Genomic DNA, 19,254 nt, shown 5'->3' on the forward strand with positions numbered 1-19,254 from the left:
AAGGGGCTATATGCAGCAAGAAATGATGCTTTTGATGTCTTTTGATGATCAAGATAGTACAAAATGCTTTAAAATTGATAAAAGTTTAAATCAACTTTCCTTGCGTTTGCTTTTACAACTGCTGCTTGAATTGTGCAGAACTGGAGAACTGTAGTCAGATCTGCCGCTGAGATACATCCCGTCATGGTAGTAGTGTTTTAGCATCAGGTGCAGGTGTTGGGGACTAACTGCAGGGGAGTTGCAGGCGTTTAAACTTTGGACACTCCCATGAAGAGTTTAAACGCCTGGAATTCCCCTCCAGTTAGTTAGAAGAGAGGAAGCTGCTTCAAGACATTTGCCAAACGTAGATACAGCGCTTCATTGACAACAGGTGATTATCCAGACATGTCTGTATACTTTATAACGAAAGTAAAGAGCTGGAACAGTTCCACGATGTTAAGGGGGCATCCGGATTTGAACCGGAGACCTCTTGATCTGCAGTCAAATGCTCTACCACTGAGCTATACCCCCCTTACCTGAATATGTACGGAAAGAAGTTAGGGTACTACCATAATTTTTAAAAAAATGTGTCATAGCACATACATGAATACACATATACAGTATAATTGTAGATATGGTTGTGCTATACAGCTTAGTGAGACGGCTGCCGAGCAAAAAGTGACCATTCAAGATGGTGTTTCTACATTTGGAAGCACAAAGACTCTGGATGTTCCTAACCAGGCGCTGGGAGAATTCACAGCCAGATAAAAATTTCTGCTTCTTTTCTGAAAATCTTTGACTCGTACACAAAAAGAGGGCTTTTTCTACAGTGAGCTGCATACATCACCTCTTTTTAAGTGCTTTAGCATTTAAACAGCATGTCCATCTTTAACTCGTCCATTATTTTCTTGCATATTTTCACAGTAATACCGTTCAGTGATTTGTTTTCCAATAAATTGATTTCTATAAGGGCGTCGTTCCTGTTGGGGGTCAGGGGGCATCAGGATTTAAACCAGGGACCTCTTTATCTGCAGTCTACCACTGAGCTATACCCCCTTAAGAGTTAAAAACACTAAAGGAAGTAAATGACCCACTGGTACATGAACACATCGGGACATTTTCCAGCTGTGTTTTTGGCCAAAAAAACACATACTTTTGTTGAGAGGTTGGGACAATCGGCAGCTGAGAACTTTTTTTTATACATCTTTTTTTTTTTTTTACTAATTCCAGCTGTTAATGTGTCGAACAACAGCCGGTAAGGAAAACTCGTCTGATTCTGATGAGTTATTTTCTTTTTTATCTAAAGGTTAAGGGGGAATCCAGATTCAAGCTGGAGACCTCCTGATCTGCAGTCAAATACTGAGCTATATCACCCATGAAGTAGTATTGAAAGAGGTAAAATATTTGCACTTAATAAATATCAAAGACGGCTTTTTTTTTTTAGCTTTGTAAGCATGAAAACACTGGATACTTATAACAGCACAGAACCAGATAAACGAAAATGTAACATAATGACACAACAGTTGCCAAGTGGTATGTGTGCTGAAACCTAACTAGACCACACAACTCTTCAAGTGTATGAGCATAACTGTTTTTTTTAGTAATTTAACAGTATGCAGCTCTTCATTCATTCATACACCTGCTTCTTGTATATTTTCACAACACTGGAGGTTATGGTTAGTTTTGCTTACAGATTAATTTCTGTGAAGCTAAAGGTAAGGGGGCATCCGGAATTGAACCAGAGACCTCTTGATCTGCAGTCAAATGCTCTACCACTGAGCTATACCCCCTCATGAAACCGGGTACATACTCGGGTATAAGCTCAGGGATGGTGGAGGTACACAGCTGCCAAATGAAACACAATTGTTCCACATGTTTTTTCAACATTTGTATGTTTGAGATCACTGGATGTTTTTAACGAGACTTTGGGACAATTTCCAGCTGTTTTTGTGGCGACAGATAAGGTAAAACAACACACGAGGTTCTGCTAACGCGGCAACTAAAGGTGACCATTAGAGCATGGTTGGATTTCAGCATGCAGAGTCGTAAGTCATCCACTGTTAAGTTGCCTGTTTCACAAGAGTGCAGCTCAATAGCCTCCAGTTCAAGTCTTACATCTGTGACTCGAAAGGTAAAGGGGGCATCCGGATTTGAACCGGAGTCCACTGAGCTATACCCCCACAAAACCTGTGATAAGTATGATGAATTTGCACACATGATACCTATCATAGATGGTGAGATGAGCTTTGTAAGCATGAAAACACTGGATATTTTTAACATGGCCTCAGGACAATTCACAGCTGTGACAGATCCAGATTAGCCAAAACATGATGTGATAATGTGACAGCAACCAAGTGTCATTTGTGCCTAAACCTGACCGGAACACACAACTTGTCTACTGTAAGAGCCACAGTGGGTTTCAGTACTTTTACAGCTTCTGAATCTTTAATTGTAGCCTTCATTAAAGTGTTTTTACATTATGTGTCTGCAGCAACTGCGTAATTCAGGTTGAAGCGTTTTTGTACATTTGCCCCTGCTAAAGGTAAGGGGGCATCCGGAATTGAACCGGAGACCTCTTGATCTGCAGTCAAATGCTCTACCACTGAGCTATACCCCCTCATAAGCAAGAGTGAAAAAATGAAGTTGAATAAGGAACAGATCCGCCACAGAAACTATCTCTAAAAGGGGATGTAAAGAACTGGTGATTGTCCTTTTGTGCTTAACTTCTTTATTTCAGACAATCATTTCCATTGTGGTTGTTACCACTAACCCCGAAAATGTCTGCAGCCACTCAGATCTCCTTCGGGACAAAAAAAAAAAAAAGAGAGAGAGAGAAATTACACAATGCGTGCGACACCCACATAACACTCCGTGAGTGAAACCTCAGCAGTTTCCCACCGGAGCCGGAGCTCCGCTCTGCCTGCTGTCCCGTGAGAGTCTGACACATCAGACTGCCCTGTCATTTTCACAGTATCAGATCCCACAGCCCTATTCTTCCACCATAATACACACACACAAACACAGATCATATCTCTGCACCTCTTCATGTTTCACAACATAAAGCCCGGCCTGTAACTCTGGTTTGGAAAGACACAACACACAGCCGCTCTCCCCCATCGTACGTTTGGAGTTGTGAGGCCGTAGAGACCAGACTAGACTCGAGTCCTCCTAATTTAATATGTCGATCATTTGATGTTCCCAGAACAACAAGAGCCGGCACAAAGAGAGAGTGCTGGGAAGCATTAGGCTGACGGAGTGGAAGTAGGGCAGACCAGGGGGTGACGAGCAGGTCTGAACAGTTATGCAAATGACTTGTGTTCGCCTGGTTATGGAGAAGAAAGTGAAAAAAGGGGAACAATTATGACGGGAGGGGAAGGGGGCGCTTTAAAATAGGACATCAACCACCGGCCGCGAGTTTCCTGTTTTCATTGGATCTGCAGAGTCGTGTTTTTTTCTCCTCGGCAGCGGAGATTGTCCCTCGCCTCAGAGCGCCGAGCTCGTTTATTTAGCCAAGAAATTTAGAGTAAACTTCATCGCTACTGATACATCCTCCGACAAATCAAGAGTCGGCTGACTCCCACATGGATGTTTTACATTTAGAACAAACTCTTTACATGTCATGTCCTGTGATATCAGAGAAAATACATAGAGATATATTTGGATGGATGTATATTAACTGTATACTATAGGAACTGACCAACTTAGTTACTGCTGCTGGGTTGGACAAGCCTGAAAAAAAGAAACATGGCGACGCTGGTCCTGTTAGGCCCGTTAGATTATTTCTGGCAGTCAGGTGATATAGCATCAACCCCAACAGCACATATATATCTTGCAGAATTCAGCAAGAATCTCATTGGCAAGATGTCGACCGAGTACCTCAGGCTGAGTACTGATTATGCGCATTGACTCGTCAATTACTCACACAGTTCATGCATCTCGGTGAGAAAAGGGGCACAACAAACTATTTAAAGCACCTCAATGGCTCCTGTGTCTCCTCTTTGTCTGCTGGACTTCCCATTGTTCGTCCCAGCAAGGTACCTATACAGCCAGCGCAGACAAAAAGACACTGTGCACTGCTCCGGAAAAAAATGATTGTTTAACCCGACACAAGGGGCCTTTTCATAGGCTTGTTTTGGGACATGCAACCATCGACCTCCTGGCTCTTAAATTTACATTCTGATATGGGAATAACTCAAAGTTGTCAACAGCTTTTAGAGGTCCCTTGAGCTCGGTGAGCGCTTGGTGGAAATATAAACCTGAGGGGTCCCCAGCGAATATCTAGTTTCCAGCAACAATAAGTGGTTTTTGTACAGTGTGGAGAGACGTCTGTGCTGTTGTGAAACAAAGACAAATATCCATCTGACTTAACAAGGCTGCCGTTTCTGGCCCGATGATCTTTATAGCTCCAATTTATTGAATGGAGGAAAATTATGTTCAACATGTCCGGGCATGCCAGGATGTAACCTGACACTCCTGGTTGATCATTTACAGTTGGAGAATCTGATCTGCACTCATTCAGCTCGGAGAGTTTTTAAGCAAACCAAAAGCAGGATTTTGCTCTCAGCTCGTTTCCACGCAGCTCTGTGTGTACGTGAATCAGCCTGGAGTCCATTCAGTCACATGGGATTCCTACAGTCTCTGTGTGAAGTGTTTTGGGATGTTGCTCCCTTTATCTCAGCTAAGAATATGAACTCATTCCATTTCCCTCGGCTTGTTGCGTTCACCTGAACAAGCTCGATCCAGGCTGATGGGAACTCTCCCTGCAGATCAATGAGAGCGGGCCATATTTATTTGTCTCTGGAAGCAGCCGAAGCGTTCTCAGCCGCGGTCCTCGGAGAGCCTCCTCTAAAGTTGCATGTGGAGGGGGGAAACTGAAGCCGAGTTCTGAGGAGGACGCCCGGTTCCCCCGGCTCTCACTTCTGGTGTGACCTGTAATCCCATCAGAGCTAGTGTGTCCACGCTGGGAACATAAACAGGACTGAAGAGCGATCCCGTCGCCCAGCTCCCGCTGATCTTCACAGGGTAGAACCATTCATACGTAATTATAGCTCGTGTATACATGTAGGCTCAGGCATTTAATACGAGACACGCAGGAAGAACCCATCATGTTTGACTGACAACAAATAAACAAGACGCCTGATGAGTTTTTACTCTAAAACAGTGCATGCTGGGAAGTCTGCTAACATGCTATTCTTGATTTTTTTACAGACTTACACCATTTTTACATCAAAAGCAGTGCATATGAAGGTTTTTTTTTAATGTAAGTGAACCGATAATAGATGAACTTAACTTCTTTTCTCATCGCCAGACGTTTTTGCGGCGGTTACTATTTTCTACTTTTAATTTCAGTCTCTCTTGCAAATTCAATGCTGACTGAACAACGTCCCAGTTGCTAATAACTCGACAACTTAACTTCAACAATCATGAAACACTTTTACACCAAAATTATATATGTAATATGAATAAATGAGTGCTTTGAATGTGGATAAACCCACCATAAATAGATTATTTACTCCTTTTCCACAGCTTGTGGAAGTTGAAGAAAACTTTATGATTTTAACACATCAGTCTGTTTTTTACTCCAGAGTGAAGGAGTGAGCCATCTCGCTTCTCTCTCAGCTCTGTTAAGAAGACGTGCAGAACACAAGGCCAGCGATAATGTTTTTGGAAGTTAGATTTTTAATATGCTGTATTTCAAACTCAAGGCAAGGCAAGTTTATTTATATAGCACAATTCAGACACAAGGCAACTCAAAGTGCAACACAAAAAGTCCAGTGTTACTTGAACAGGGACGAACAGAAAACGATTTGTATGCCAGCGCCCTTAACTTCAAAAACGAGCGTTTCCACACAGATGTCATGTCTCCAAGGAAAGTGATGAAGCTGGAACTGATGAATATGAAAAAAAGTCATGTTGCACAGGAACGAATGCTGATTATTCCTTTTCCAGCTGAAGACAAAAGCCATATGTCAATTAGTGTTAGTGGCTTTTTCTGACCGATGTGCCCGGGGTGTTTATTTAATGAGTTGCGTGGTCTCAACTTGACATTCGAAGTTGAAATGACCTACGTAGTTACATTAAGTATGTTCCTATAGTATGACTTTACAGTGCAGTTCACATGCTCTTTACGTTTGGGAAGGTGCCCTGAAACATTCATGTCACCCATGAGACATGGATATACGCTGTTAGTTTCGTTTGTTATAGTTTCGGAAGTCATTTTTTTTCTCTGTGACACCTGTTGAACAAAAACAACCACAACACATTATAACAAATGACAAATCAAACACAGCAAAGTGCTTCCACATCACCATCAAGATATCACGAGGATAAGTTCGACAGAGCTCCGCTGAGAAAAATGCCTTTGAGAATACGATCCAAGAGAGTTCAGTTTGCGGGAGGTCTCAGTCTCGTCTTCCACAGCGGCATCTCAGATCAGAATATGAACGACTGGAATTCAGCGGACACATATTTGAATCAGCGACTAATAAACAAGAGCTTCAAACGCTCCGAGGAACCATCCGGAGGAATGTCAGACGGACTGGAACATAAAAATAAAAAGCCAAAGATGTGGCTTTGAGTTAATGTCTTCCATGCTGCGTTGGATCCATATGCAGGGTATCGAGTTATAGCTGGTTGTGCACATGTGTTTCCACTTCGACATGTATCAAAGAATGAAAAGAGACACTTGATGTTTTCTTCTGGACGGTCGCGGCGCTCTTTACCTGTCATACATCGTGTATAATCAGCTTTGTATAGGCAGGATCTATAAATAGCAGATCCCCCCACATGCTGAGACCATCAGCGGTAAAATCAAGCCCGCTGCGGTGTTTATTTGTGGGTTTGTGGCCGCTGTGGTGAGGAAGTGGGCTTGTCTGAAGAAACTGGGTTTAATCTAACTGGTATTCAGAAGTAGTGTTCAGAGGAGGAGGGGGGGAGCTGTGTTCAAAAGGGACAAGAAAGTGTTTTTTCTACTGGTGTCAGAGTAGCGAGCAAAAGGCTGAAGCGAGGGGGAGGCCGGAGCTAATACGGCTGCAGAACTTTTAACAACCGACATTGTTTCCACGAGTCCAAAGGAGCAAAGAGAGTTTCCGAGGTGGGACGAATGCCCCGCAAGCCCCGGCAGAAAGAGGGGGGTGATCGGAGAAGAATGGGGGCCACGGAGACGGCCCCCTCTGCCTGGTTTCTGCTGCTTGCTTTTTAGACGCCTTTTCTGTGCGCACTTTTAAAAATGTGAATAAAAGAGCTTGTCAGGAGCGACAAAGCAGAGAGGTAACTCATGTCCCGTGTGCCAGAGCTAAAACAAAGAAACACCTGCAGTGGAAAATGAGTTTCTCTCTTGTGAAACAGCTCTCCGACTAGTCCAACTGCAAGTAAAGACAGAGGAGTTAAAGGATAAGTTCACGCCAAAATGAAAATGTCCCTCTTTTATCAGCTCACCATCGAGCTGATGGAAAGTCGGTGAAGATTCAAAGTCCACAAGACATTTCTGGAGCTTCACAGCAATTCTCCTAAACAACCGGTGTTGGGGTACCGCGCTACAAACTAACATGTAACAGTAATATATCAGTAAAAAGCTCCAGGAAATGTTTTGCGGGCAACAAATCTTCACCTGACTTTCCATCAGCACGAGGGTGAAAGAGATAATGACTCAGTTTGGGGGGAACTGCTCCTTTAACTCCTCTGTCTTTATTTGTCTTGGCGCTAGTCAGATAATAGTTCATCAAAATCTTTTTTCTCAGGGAAAAATCTATTTCCACTGCAGGTGTTTCGTTCTCTTTAATCCTGGGTTGTTCTCCTGGACTTTGGACATGAGGCGAGAAGATAAAGGATTCATTTTTTGGGTGAATTTTTCCTTCAACTAGAGACGCGGCGTGTAAATGTGGGGCGCGACTCAGACTTTCCCTCAAACAACATTGACTTTTTGGGAGTTTCATCACAAAAGTGACCTCACACGATATCTGGAGTGAGACTTGTGTTTCCAGCTGCCTCTGTACAAAACAAAGAGATTCAACCTCACACTGTGGTTGTTGTTAAAATTCCCCCAGATTATATTTAACCAGACATTTGTTTGATTCCGAACCGTCTAAATCTGGTAGGTTCCTGGGAGTCGTGGTGGGTGGGGGGGTGGGGATGGGTGCCTCATTGTGGCTCCACCAGCTGCACGTCGCCCCTGCGTGTCTTTCGGCGAGCGGCCCGGCAGCAGACGGCACTCGGTTTGCGAGAGCCAGAATTTGAATAACAAGTGTTCAGGAATGGGCCAACTGTTTAGAGTCCTCACAAGGTCAGCGGGGAACAATAGGGGCTGTTTTTTTTTTTTTTTTTTTCCCCTGAGCTCACAGTCGGCTGAGTCCCAAACAGCTTCACAGGTCTTGACTGCGAATGTGGATCTCAGAGTGTGTTTGTGATGCAGGTGCGGCTTCAACACACCTTTTCCTGCCTGTTTTGTTTCCCTTGGGGTCAATCTTTCACTCACACTATCTCAACTTCCATGTAGGTGACACAAAAGTTGTGACCACGCCTCTTTGCTGCGTCACCGCCCGGCATGCTGCGTTCGAGGACCTCCCATGAGGCGTGGCCAGCACGGAAGCTTATAAATGCCCCTTCTTTTCTATTCATCCATACGTGATTGAACCATGCACCTCGACGGACGAGTCGTTTAAAAGACAAGAACACCATATGGACTTTGCTTTGGAGTTTCGTCGCGCCGCTTCATAGTTTTTAGTCTTTTTTTTTTTTTTTTTTGGGTTTAATCATGTTGAAGAATAATGGAAAGAAGGCAGCCATCACTGCTGCCAGCACAGCCTGCGTCTGCCTGCTGCTGCTGCTGGTCGCCGTGCAGCAGCAGCAGCATCACCGCGCTCAGCTGGACGCGGAGCCGAGCGCGGAGCAGGACGCAGGGACGCGCGCTCTGCTCCGGGAGGAGGACGCGCCGGCGAAGAGCGGCTTCTCCGCCTACTTCACCAAGCTGACCCGGGGCCGCAGGGAGGTGGAGAGGCCGGCGCGCTCCCCCGCGTCCTCCGCCGACCCGCCCCCGGCAGAGGACATCGGCGCCGGGGACATCTTCATCGCCGTGAAGACCACCAAGAAGTTCCACCAGTCCAGGCTGAACCTGCTGCTCGACACGTGGATCTCCAGAAACATGCAGCAGGTAAAGGACCAGTGCAAAAAAAAAAAAAAACATTTTTGAGATCTGTCATGTTTTGTGCGCAGGGAACTGTTGGTCTGAGGGATTGGTGTGGAGGTGATGTGTGTTTCATGGCTGCATTGTTTGCCCCCCTCCCCACCCCGGCTCACTGCTGAGTTCCTCCAGCTCTGTCACTTTTTATTCTCCTCTGAGTGATGTCCCTGAGAAACGGAGGGGAGCAGTTTCAGCTCTCCCTCTTCTCCCCTCTCTCTCTCTCTCCCCCCACTCTCTATTATCCCTCCTCCTCTTTGGGTGTCCCTGTGAATGCCCCCGGTGCAATGGATGCTTCACAGCACCAAGCTCCGGCGCTGTCCCCCTTCCAGGACTAACAAAGCGTCTTTCTGAAGGGGGAAGAAAAGCTTTCCCAGCCCCTTGTCTCCCCTCTCTCCATGGGAACGTGGGAGCCGAGTCTGGGTCAAGCTTTGCTGGAGGGATGGGAAAACTGGGGGGCTTCGTTAAGGGGATGCTTTGGGGAGGGACAAAGGGGTGCATCTATAGGCAAGTTTGCGCCGGGAAGCGAGCTGCACAAAGACACGCTCGGCTTTAGTCAAAGTGATTTTATCCTGCACCCAGAGGCGTCACATGTGCTTCTCTCTGAAGTCTTTTTAATTTGCCTCGGGCGCTGTCACACACAAGGTTCCCTGTCTTTCATCTGGTGCACCTCCAAAGTGGATAATCCCAGGCTGTCAGTCAGAGGCAGATCAGATGGAGTCACCTGCAACATCTGCTCACGCCGCACAGGTGGATGTTAGTTAGTTAGTTAACCCATCCTGACAGAGCCAGCAGCAGGGCTCGCGGGCAGGGAGGCAGCTGGCGGGGGTGGCTGCGTGGACAAAAAAAAAAAAGAAAGAAAAAGGACAGACTGAGCTCACAATGCAAGAGGGAGTTCCTGCAGGAAAGGGTGACAGGTGGTCAGGAGAGGGTAACAAAGGACGGCCTTAATGCCAGCCATATGATGCTCCCAGTTCCCACAATGTACATATGGTGCATCCTCGGTGTTCAGGTTTGATTCTCACGCTCAGCTGACTAAACATCTGCCGAGTTTGGATTCGCTTTTAGAGACGCGAGGGAGAAAAAGTATTGCTCCTGCGAGGACTTTGTGATTTCTCGCCGCTGCTTGTGAGATCCCCTTCCCTCGTATGCAGATGGAGCTGCTGCTATCTGCCGCTGTTTACATGAGAAGAGGGAGGGAAGATTATCTCAGTGATAGCCGAGTTGACACAATAGTGCCTGTGGCCTTCTTAATCTTTGAGCCCATTCAGAGAGTAAACAGCATTCATGTGAAAAGATCTCCTCTGTGGCGAGAACCAGACAGGCAGACCAAAGTCATTTTAGAACTTTTTTTTTTTTTTTAAAATCCAGCACCTCTTCCCTCCGACAACGGATTTTCAGAACTGTAAAAGAAAAGACAAACGAAATTGAACTTCTCGTTCCAGAGCGTCGATCGGCCACAAATTGATCTCTAGATCTGGCAAGTAGCAGCTGCTTCCATCAGAGCGTGAATTCATTTTGCAGCTGGCACCTCCATCTTCATGGTGTGCCATGCATTCCTCTCTTAAGAGTATGATAATTAGCCAGCAACCCAACAAAGAGCGCTTTTAGCGTTTTAGGAGAGAAAACACTTGGCTGAGTGGTCGAGTTAATCAGAAGGATTCAGAAGCCCGGGCTCGGAAGAAAATCTGTGCCTGCTCTTCATCTTTTTACTGTCGGCGCTGCGGCCACTCGAGCACTCTGATGTCCAAATCATTTGTCCTGATGGAAAAATGCTTTGAATTTCTTGGACAGAGGGGGGAAGTGTTCGATGGAGGGAGGGGAGCGATGCCCTTCCTTCCCGTGGAGCTGGAGACAGCCAGCCAGGCACCACGTTCGGCTCAGACAGGGCCGTGCCAGGCCTTCCTGTGGTCAGGAGCCCCCTCCTCCTCCTCCTCTTCCTCCACTCTGTCCCCTCTTATCTCTGCCTCGAACTCCTCTTTCTTTCTTTTTCGGTAGGAATTAGTATTCACCGAAAGTAAGTGTTCTTTTAAGTTTCAGTTAAGAAACAAAGGCGGACTTTCCCGGGAGGTTTCTCTTTAGTTAACTCCTGCAGCTGTATGCAAATGCTGGCAAACATATTTCGAATTTACCCAGTGGAGACTTTACCCAGCATGAAAACTCACAGCATTGTTCTATTCAAGAGGCTCTGGTTGGAGGGGGAGGAGGAGGAGGAGAGAGGGTGAAGTGGGGGTGAATGGCCACACATGGTTTTCGATTTACTAATCAGCAGTGAGACCCCCTCCTCCTCCTCCCCCTCCTCCTCCTCTCTCCCTCTCTCCCTCTCTTCCCTCCCTCCCTCTGTCAGGGCCCTGGCAGCTCTGGCAGCTGCCTCGGTGATTAGGCTGTCTATTCAACGGGCTTTAAAGCAAACAGCGCCAGCCTCTGATCCCTTCACCAGCGAAAACCACCACCCTTCCTTAAACAAATACAAGCATCGAGCTGCATCTGCTGAGAGTTTGCTACACAAATAAAAAGTTAGAAAGAAAGAAAAGCGTAAAAAACACAAAAAACAAAACAAAAAAAAAGTGGGTCCGGCAGCAACCGTGGTGAACGTCTGTCAGTGAGGGCTGAGGCCCCCACGACCTGGCGTGTAGAGACACGTGGCGCAGATAAGGTCGCGTGATGCTCGGCAGGTGCTGCCTCACCTGAGGTGAAGAGTAAACAGACCACTGGCGGTTACAAAGCTCAGCACCGGCGGCCTTTTCATCGTCACCATTCAGCAGCTTGCACCTGCTCGGTCTAATCTGCCCCCGCTCCTTCTGAAAGTGTGTGTTCCCGTCTCTTTGTTGTTAACTCCTCTTTTATGAGTAGCTGCTACATTTAACAGGCGCCTGCAGGCTCGTGGTTCAATCCTTGAGTCTGTCAGTCATATGGCAGCGAGCACACACACACACACACACACACACACACACACACACACACACACACAGAGGATTGTGTTGCTTGGTTTGTCAGACCTGTTTGCTGCTGTTGAAGCCCGGCAGCAGGTCCAGCAGAGTGATGGGGGCTCAGCCGGGGGATGGGGCGCATGAATGGGGTGTGCGTGGGGGCGGACAGTCTGCCTCCTGCTTTGTTCTATGTCTGGGATGCTTTGGGGCGGCTGCATAGTTGCCATGGAGAGAGTGAAACACGGGACAAAAGGGCTTTATTAGAGCCGGGGGTTGTTTAACTCGACGTGTTTTCCACTGCATAAAAGACGCGTCGATTGATGCTAATCGCACCGGGCTGGATGCGAGGGGAGGAAGGACTTTGGACGTCGTGATCACGCCACATGAGCGCCCGAAGTCGTCTTGATTTTTATGGATTTACAGAGCAAGCGCACTCATCTGTGTTGTCTCTTTGTTTTGTTTGCAGACGTACATCTTCACAGACGGAGAGGACGAGGAGCTGAAAAAGAAAATCGGTGAGTTTCATGAGGGGGACTTCTCGGCGGGGAACAGAGAGGCGCTTTGAGAAGTTGCATCAAATGTTCCTAAACGATGATGAAAATTCTGCTTTGAGCTTTATTCCCCCTTCTGTGAAGTACACAGAGCCTCCACTGACGGAGCTAAATATATTTCTTTTATCGTCGCCACAGGGAGTCATGCAATCAACACCAACTGCTCTGCAGCTCACAGCCGACAAGCTCTGTCTTGCAAGATGGCGGTGGAATACGACAAGTTCATCGAGTCGGGGAAAAAGTAAGAATCACAGACGGTTGATTATTTTTATTTTGAATGCTGATTTCTTCATTAGTCTGGATCTAATGAGTCCTTTCTGTCTGCTGCGCAGGTGGTTCTGTCACGTCGACGACGACAACTACGTGAATGTTCGGACTCTGGTGAAACTCCTGTCCCAGTACCCTCACACCCAGGACATGTACCTCGGTAAACCCAGCCTGGACCGGCCCATCGAGGCCACAGAGAGGCTGGGCGACAATAAGATGGTACGTGGAAGATTCTTACCTTTGGTGTCAGATCATTTACTCTTGTCAGATCGTCCTGTGCTGACAAACTTTATTCTGTGTCCTTGTAGAAACCAGTCAACTTCTGGTTTGCGACCGGAGGAGCAGGCTTCTGTGTGAGCCGGGGCCTGGCGCTGAAGATGAGCCCGTGGGCCAGGTGAGAAACGGCAGGACATGCAGAGATGTACTTGTTTGCTTTTCAAAATAAAAGCGCGTTCAGTCTCAAGAGAAATCAGCTCTTAACCAGCTGTCTATTATTTCGTCACCTCCAGCGGCGGACACTTCATGAACACGGCAGAGAAGATCCGCCTGCCCGACGACTGCACCATCGGCTACATCATCGAGTCGGTTCTGGGGGTTCCTCTGACCCGCAGCAACCTGTTCCACTCCCACCTGGAGAACCTGCAACAGGTGTCAAGATCTGAGATTCACAAGCAGGTGAGAGGCTCTTCTGTTTCTGAAGTCATGAACTGGGTGTGTTTCCGGGTTTTTTTTTTGTTTTTTTTTTGCTGTGATGCTCATATTGTCTGTATTTTATCCTCCAGATCACTCTCAGTTATGGGATGTTTGAAAACAAGAGCAACATCATCAATCTGAAAGGGGCTTTTCCTGTGGAGGAGGATCCATCAAGGTGAGAGACCGTTCTGTGTTTAAAGGGCAACTCCACCAGTTTTTACACGTCAAAGTCCATTTACAGGCGGAAAAAAGTAGCATGAAGCCTTTTGTGTCTTGCCGCGCATTCTTCTTCCTTTTCAAAACCTGCTGCCTACGTCACCCACAATGCAACTTGGCCAATTAGTGACATCACAGGGGGGAATTTATCCGATTACATGCAGCTTCCCCTGGAGCCACAAAAGGCTTTATACTACTTTCTTCACATACTCAGCAGTTCTCCTCAAGACATATAAACTTCGCTTTGAAATTGGCGGAGTGACCCTTTAATGAAGTCTCACAGGTTTAATCTCAGTTTTAAGCAAATCTAACTCCAAATCTCTCTCCTCTCTGTCTTCCAGGTTCAAGTCTGTGCACTGTCTCCTGTACCCAGACACCCCCTGGTGTCCCCCCCAGGTTGCCTTCTAGGGCGACCGCTCCTTTCTCATCCTCGTCCCCGTCCTGCCTCGGTATCTGAAAGGCTCGTGGGGACCAGTGTTTGGTATCAGACCGCGCCGCTGCTGTATTTGCAGTCGTCCGCGGTCTTTAATAGTTTTACTGGGCTGCTGTGCGGCCCGCCTTGGGACTATATTCCTTCCCGTTCCGGAGCCCGGACCTCGTCTCCGGCTCTCGGCAGGAAGTAGCTTTCAGCGTTAAGCTTTGCAGGCAATCAGTTGAGCTTTGTGATGTATATGTTGCTTGTAAATGTATCTGCAATTCTCATAGAATGTATTGTCATATATTCAAGCCTTTTTTGCCAGCTTTTGCATTAACATTTATTTTGTTTTTTTCTCGCTATTTTAAAGACAGTCTTCGTTCGTAGGCTTTTCTCACATTATAACTGCCGATTTTTTTTTTCCTTGTTTCACTCCGATGACTCCGGACAAACGCTCTAATATGAAGATGTTGTTGTGCTTTTGAGTTAACAGTGTTATTTTTCTTCCCGTAAAAGCTGAGCTGGCAGTAGGCAGATCTCCAAATGCATCTGAAGTACATCAGGACGAAGCACTTTTTGATAATTTTCTTAGCGAACTGACCTAATTTACGTCCTTTAACGACATGCTTCAGATTTGTGTCCAAGCTTAACGAAAGAAAATATTGAATAACCCCTCAAAATCTCAGTATCTATTCAAGTTTTATGTATTTAATAAGACTCCTTGCATTTGTCACAATCAGGGAAGAATAACGAGTGGAAGAGATTTTGATTGGGGGGGTTGCAATCAGCTTTGAAAAGTTTATTTTTGTTCTTTTTATATATAATTGCACAGCTGGGTTTCAAAATGAGCTGGTATTTGCTCCTGGGAAGACGCTCACCTCACGAGGCTCGACAGCGGGCGAATTTAGCGACTTTTGTCTCGGATATAAGCCAGTTGGCATCTAAAATAATAACCACATGTGTAATCTGAGCCACAGTCTATAATAGTTTGCACAAAAAGACTGATGTGCCTCCTGTTATTGTAAAAACCCATGTTCTTTATTTACACACAACACACCGGCTGCTAACTGTCGAGGCCTGTGAGGTGAGAACTTAACAAGAGCAACGTCAGTGTTTTCCACACATGGAGGCGTCTGTTCCCTCTGTGTTCTCTCTCACCCATATTGGGTGACGCTGTACATCTTGATGACAGTATTGTGTACTGTGTTTAACTTAGTCCTGACGGTATAATGTGTAGAATGTAATTTTGTGGTTTACGTACGCTTTTAATGACCTGGACATGATTTTTTTTTTTTTTTGTATTGTACTGCTTTGAACTGTGTTACATGACTGTGGTGTTTTATTATTCTCCAGTATCTGGAGGGTCTGAGCAGTTCATTCCCAATACTGGCTTCTCAGGGATTATGAGCTGATCCTGGTATTAACTACCATGGGACCCATGGTGGGACCTAGAAACTTTGAATAAAAGTGCATAACCACTGAGAAACATTACACGCTTTGTCATGTTTTTTATTTGCCCGTCTCCTACATACCTTTCATGTTACCAATAATTACTTTTTAAACCTTATATTCAGTGTTAAGTGACACTGCCCGACCGGATTACGTGTTGCAGTGTTGTTAAAAAAAAAAGTACCCAAGAGTCATCGTGGAGTAAAAGTCCAATTACTGTGTTAAAATATGACTAAGGTAAAAGTGAAAGTCACCCACTCAAATGGTGCTCTAGTAAAAGTCTCTGATATCACATCAAGCCTATGTAATTATCAAAACTCATTTTCCAGCACTGAATGTAGTACAAACTTTAGTAGTACATAGTAGTAGTACATACAGTATAGTATACTATGGGGAAACCAATTATCTGATCTGATATTCATTCATTGTTTTGATTATTTAAACCAGTTTTTTTTTTTTTTAAATTTTAATCTAAAAGCTGATCAAATAAATTGATTTGATGATGATGTAGCATATAATCTGCATGTAATCAGTAACTTAAGTTATGAAATGAATCAAGTATAAAGTATGGAAAGTGGAAAGTACAAGTACCTCAAAATTGTACGACATGAGTAAATGTACTTAGTTACATTTCATCCTGGGTTGTCACAGTGGGTCTGTGACTTGGGTTCAATTTCATGCTATTTTTTATTTAACTAGAGTTTTTTTTAAAAGTTATTTTACACTTTTACTTCACTACAGGCAAATATTGAGCTTTTTTTAAAAGTTACTGGTTACTTACTCCACTACACGTCAGTGGGAGTTACAGTACTTTTTACTTTACAACTTGTACGAAGGTTTTAGTTACTATTTGTTACCTTTTGTACAATAACTCGGCCACATTTGCTAAATGTGAAGCTACAGCCAGCAGCTGTGGCGGCTAACTTAGCTTAGCATGATGACTGTAAAGAGAGAGAAACCGCCGGTTCAGCTCTGTTCAGAGGTGACAAAATCCATAAACAAGCACCTCTAAAGTTCATCAAATTCAATAAAATTCATTATATATAGTCAAAAACAGTAAAAACATCAACGGTTGTCAGTTTACACTCTTCTGACACAGAAAAGCACTGAATACTTGTCATTCTTCTAATTGCTATCCTGAATTCCATTTAAAAACAAAGAAGATGTTATTAGTCTGAAAGCATGCTGGCTGAACTCTAGCAGACCCAGAGCTGAAGATCCATCACCAAAGCCTCGCATGGGAGACAAATTACTCAGAGCAAACATCCCCACCACAAACCATAATCACAGCTTTGCCTTCCAGAGATGTATAGTGGGAAAAACGGCGAGTCTTTTATGTGTCTAAATCTCATGTTCGAACACACATCAGTCATCCGCGCCCTCTTTCTTCTCCCGGTTCACTCGAAAAAAATGTTTCCAATTAATCTGCACAGTAGTTTCAAATCATACGTGGTATGAAATAGCGCGAGCGGAGCAGTTTGATTTGAAGCTTTGACCGTTTTTTCTTCAGCCTCGGCCAGACTGCTAACAAGAGGAAGAGACAGATCCCTCCTCTGGCACTGCACCCATGGGAAAAGAGGGCATGTGGCTTAAGCATAAAACTCTTGTATTATTAAATTGGCAAGCTGTGAAAGTGCAAACAGTAATCGGATCAGCGGCAGTTTGATCTTCTCCTGCAACAGGGGAAGGTTTTTACTCAAATAAATCATTAGTGTGTTGGTGTAATCTGCCTCTTCTAAAGCTTAAACGCTCAGAAGTGTCTCTTGTACGTAACGTTTTTTAAAGTCATAACCAAAGAGACACTATCAGATCATTCACAGGTAACGGAGCATTGAGATGAGAGGAAATAAAGGAGGCGTATGAGATTTAAATTTGCCTATAGGCATTTCCTCCAGCTTATTTGTAATCCTCGCGCATCGGTGATCCCTTAAACATAGCAGTCCGTCACATCTGTGAGGCAACGTCGAATGAATGGCAGATTTTTTTTCCCTTGTTTATCATTCCTTAATGTTTGCTGTTGCAATTATGTCTGTTCCCATACAGCAGCTGCAGAACAATAAATACAGTCAGACTGAGCTCTGACGTGTACGCTGTTAGAATTTCAATTCACACCCCCGAGGCTGAGGCCAAGAATTTTTCAGAGACAGTTTGGACAGAAGACAGAGAGGAGGGACCGCTCGAGACACTGGGAGGGAACTCGGACCTCTTACTGACATCCATCCTGAGTGACCCGCTCACAAGTGGACGTATCATCACACATCACGTCACCGGGACAAACGGACCTGATGTTTTTAACACAAAGAAAGGAATTTCTTCGTGCATAGCATTTGCCAAATCAACAAGACGGCCAAAATAGTGACACGTTTTTTGTAAACTGCATTTAATAAAGTTTATAAAGTTCTTCCTAATGCAACAACTCTTAAAATTGAGCATTTTTTAAAGGGAGTCTGGACACTTTCTCACATGGATGCCTGATGTTTACTGTATTTGTGAAATTGGACCTCTCCTGTCAATAAAATGTTGTCTTCTTTCATACATTTTGTGTAAATGTTGGCAGGTAAAGACACACTTTAGACACAAAGGTGGACTGGCTGCTACATAGATGTCACAACAAACACAGTGTTTGAAAGGAAATAAACAACTAAATGTATTTAGATTAATGCAGAATTTACAGGATGGTGCGAATGATTTAGAATATGCTGTAGCCGTTTCACAAGCTCTGTTAAGTTCCTCCTCACACAACAACTCTTAAAATCACACAGTTTGTGAGGGGGGTCCGGGGATGTTGCTGTTTGTTGCGCAATGATCAGTTTGAACAGTGTGTTCACAAAAACAGATGTTAAAATCTGTGGCAGATGTCTTTAAATAGGAAGTCAGAAGGCCTATCATGATCGACTCAGGTGTAACACCAGTCGCTCCGCTCGTACAGTGAAATTATGTCAGTGATGCTGTTTTGCATATGTATGCTGTGGCAACAAGTGAGAAATTACAAGAACACAAACCTCCAACTGCAGACTTCCACCACGTGTCGACCATCTAACTGTCAGTTGTGAACTATGGCGAAATATGACTGGAGGCTGTCGCTGATTATCTTCCAGTGATAAAAGATCTCGTATCCAAAATGTCTATCACGTTCTGTTTACAAAACTAAGAAATGTCCCACTTGATTTGTGTCAGTCTCAGTTTGAGTCATACTTTACAAGAAATGCAGCCGCCTACAGATTTTCACCCTGAGGAAGAAACCAAACCGCCATGATGACCTGACAGCCTGAGCTGAAAGTTTTGTCATTGCTGTGAGTAAAGCTCGCCCAGTTCTGGATGGGAAAGATGGGTGACCCCCTGGTAGTTGTCTTATTTGTGTCATGGATGGATTACTGGACAGGCGTTTCATTTATAGCCCCAGAGGAACAGAGCCTCTGTATGTTTCTGCTGACCTTTGTTGTTGGAAAGTGAATCAAACGACCACAAGGAGACATGAAACAGCTACACACCAACTACAAAGGGACACAAAACAACTTCAAAAAGACACAAGAGACACAGAGAAATGCAGTACAACTGCGCAAAACAACAGTATGACTA

At 44.9% G+C, this 19,254-nt stretch overlaps 1 protein-coding gene and 3 non-coding genes across 4 annotated transcripts; 1 reads left to right on the forward strand and 3 right to left on the reverse strand.

Moving 5' to 3' along the window:
- Positions 1 to 438: 438 nt before the first annotated feature.
- Positions 439 to 510, reverse strand: trnac-gca. The gene has a single exon. It is a non-coding gene; the product is annotated as a tRNA-Cys (tRNA).
- Positions 511 to 1,697: 1,187 nt separating this feature from the next.
- trnac-gca lies at positions 1,698 to 1,769 on the reverse strand. Its single transcript has one exon. It is a non-coding gene; the product is annotated as a tRNA-Cys (tRNA).
- Positions 1,770 to 2,524: 755 nt separating this feature from the next.
- Positions 2,525 to 2,596, reverse strand: trnac-gca. The gene has a single exon. It is a non-coding gene; the product is annotated as a tRNA-Cys (tRNA).
- Positions 2,597 to 8,593: 5,997 nt separating this feature from the next.
- lfng (LFNG O-fucosylpeptide 3-beta-N-acetylglucosaminyltransferase) lies at positions 8,594 to 15,717 on the forward strand. The gene is made up of 8 exons (XM_037090257.1): positions 8,594 to 9,127; positions 12,551 to 12,599; positions 12,774 to 12,876; positions 12,968 to 13,121; positions 13,211 to 13,296; positions 13,412 to 13,577; positions 13,685 to 13,770; positions 14,153 to 15,717. Exons 1-8 carry the CDS (start codon positions 8,732 to 8,734, stop codon positions 14,217 to 14,219), a joined length of 1,107 nt encoding a protein of 368 aa, XP_036946152.1. The 5' UTR covers positions 8,594 to 8,731; the 3' UTR covers positions 14,220 to 15,717.
- Positions 15,718 to 19,254: the final 3,537 nt, after the last annotated feature.

Source organism: Acanthopagrus latus, chromosome 23 (assembly GCF_904848185.1).
Source record: "Acanthopagrus latus isolate v.2019 chromosome 23, fAcaLat1.1, whole genome shotgun sequence".
In the NCBI taxonomy this organism is placed as follows: Eukaryota; Metazoa; Chordata; class Actinopteri; order Spariformes; family Sparidae; genus Acanthopagrus; species Acanthopagrus latus.

Bases quoted from the DNA above. Each gene is read 5' to 3' on its own strand.
- lfng (XM_037090257.1), top strand. From the start codon at position 8,732: ATGTTGAAGAATAATGGAAAGAAGGCAGCCATCACTGCTGCCAGCACA. The intron at 13,122-13,210 runs GTACGTGGAAGA...GTGTCCTTGTAG, and splicing joins GGCTGGGCGACAATAAGATG to AAACCAGTCAACTTCTGGTT. The intron at 13,771-14,152 runs GTGAGAGACCGT...TCTGTCTTCCAG, and splicing joins GTGGAGGAGGATCCATCAAG to GTTCAAGTCTGTGCACTGTC.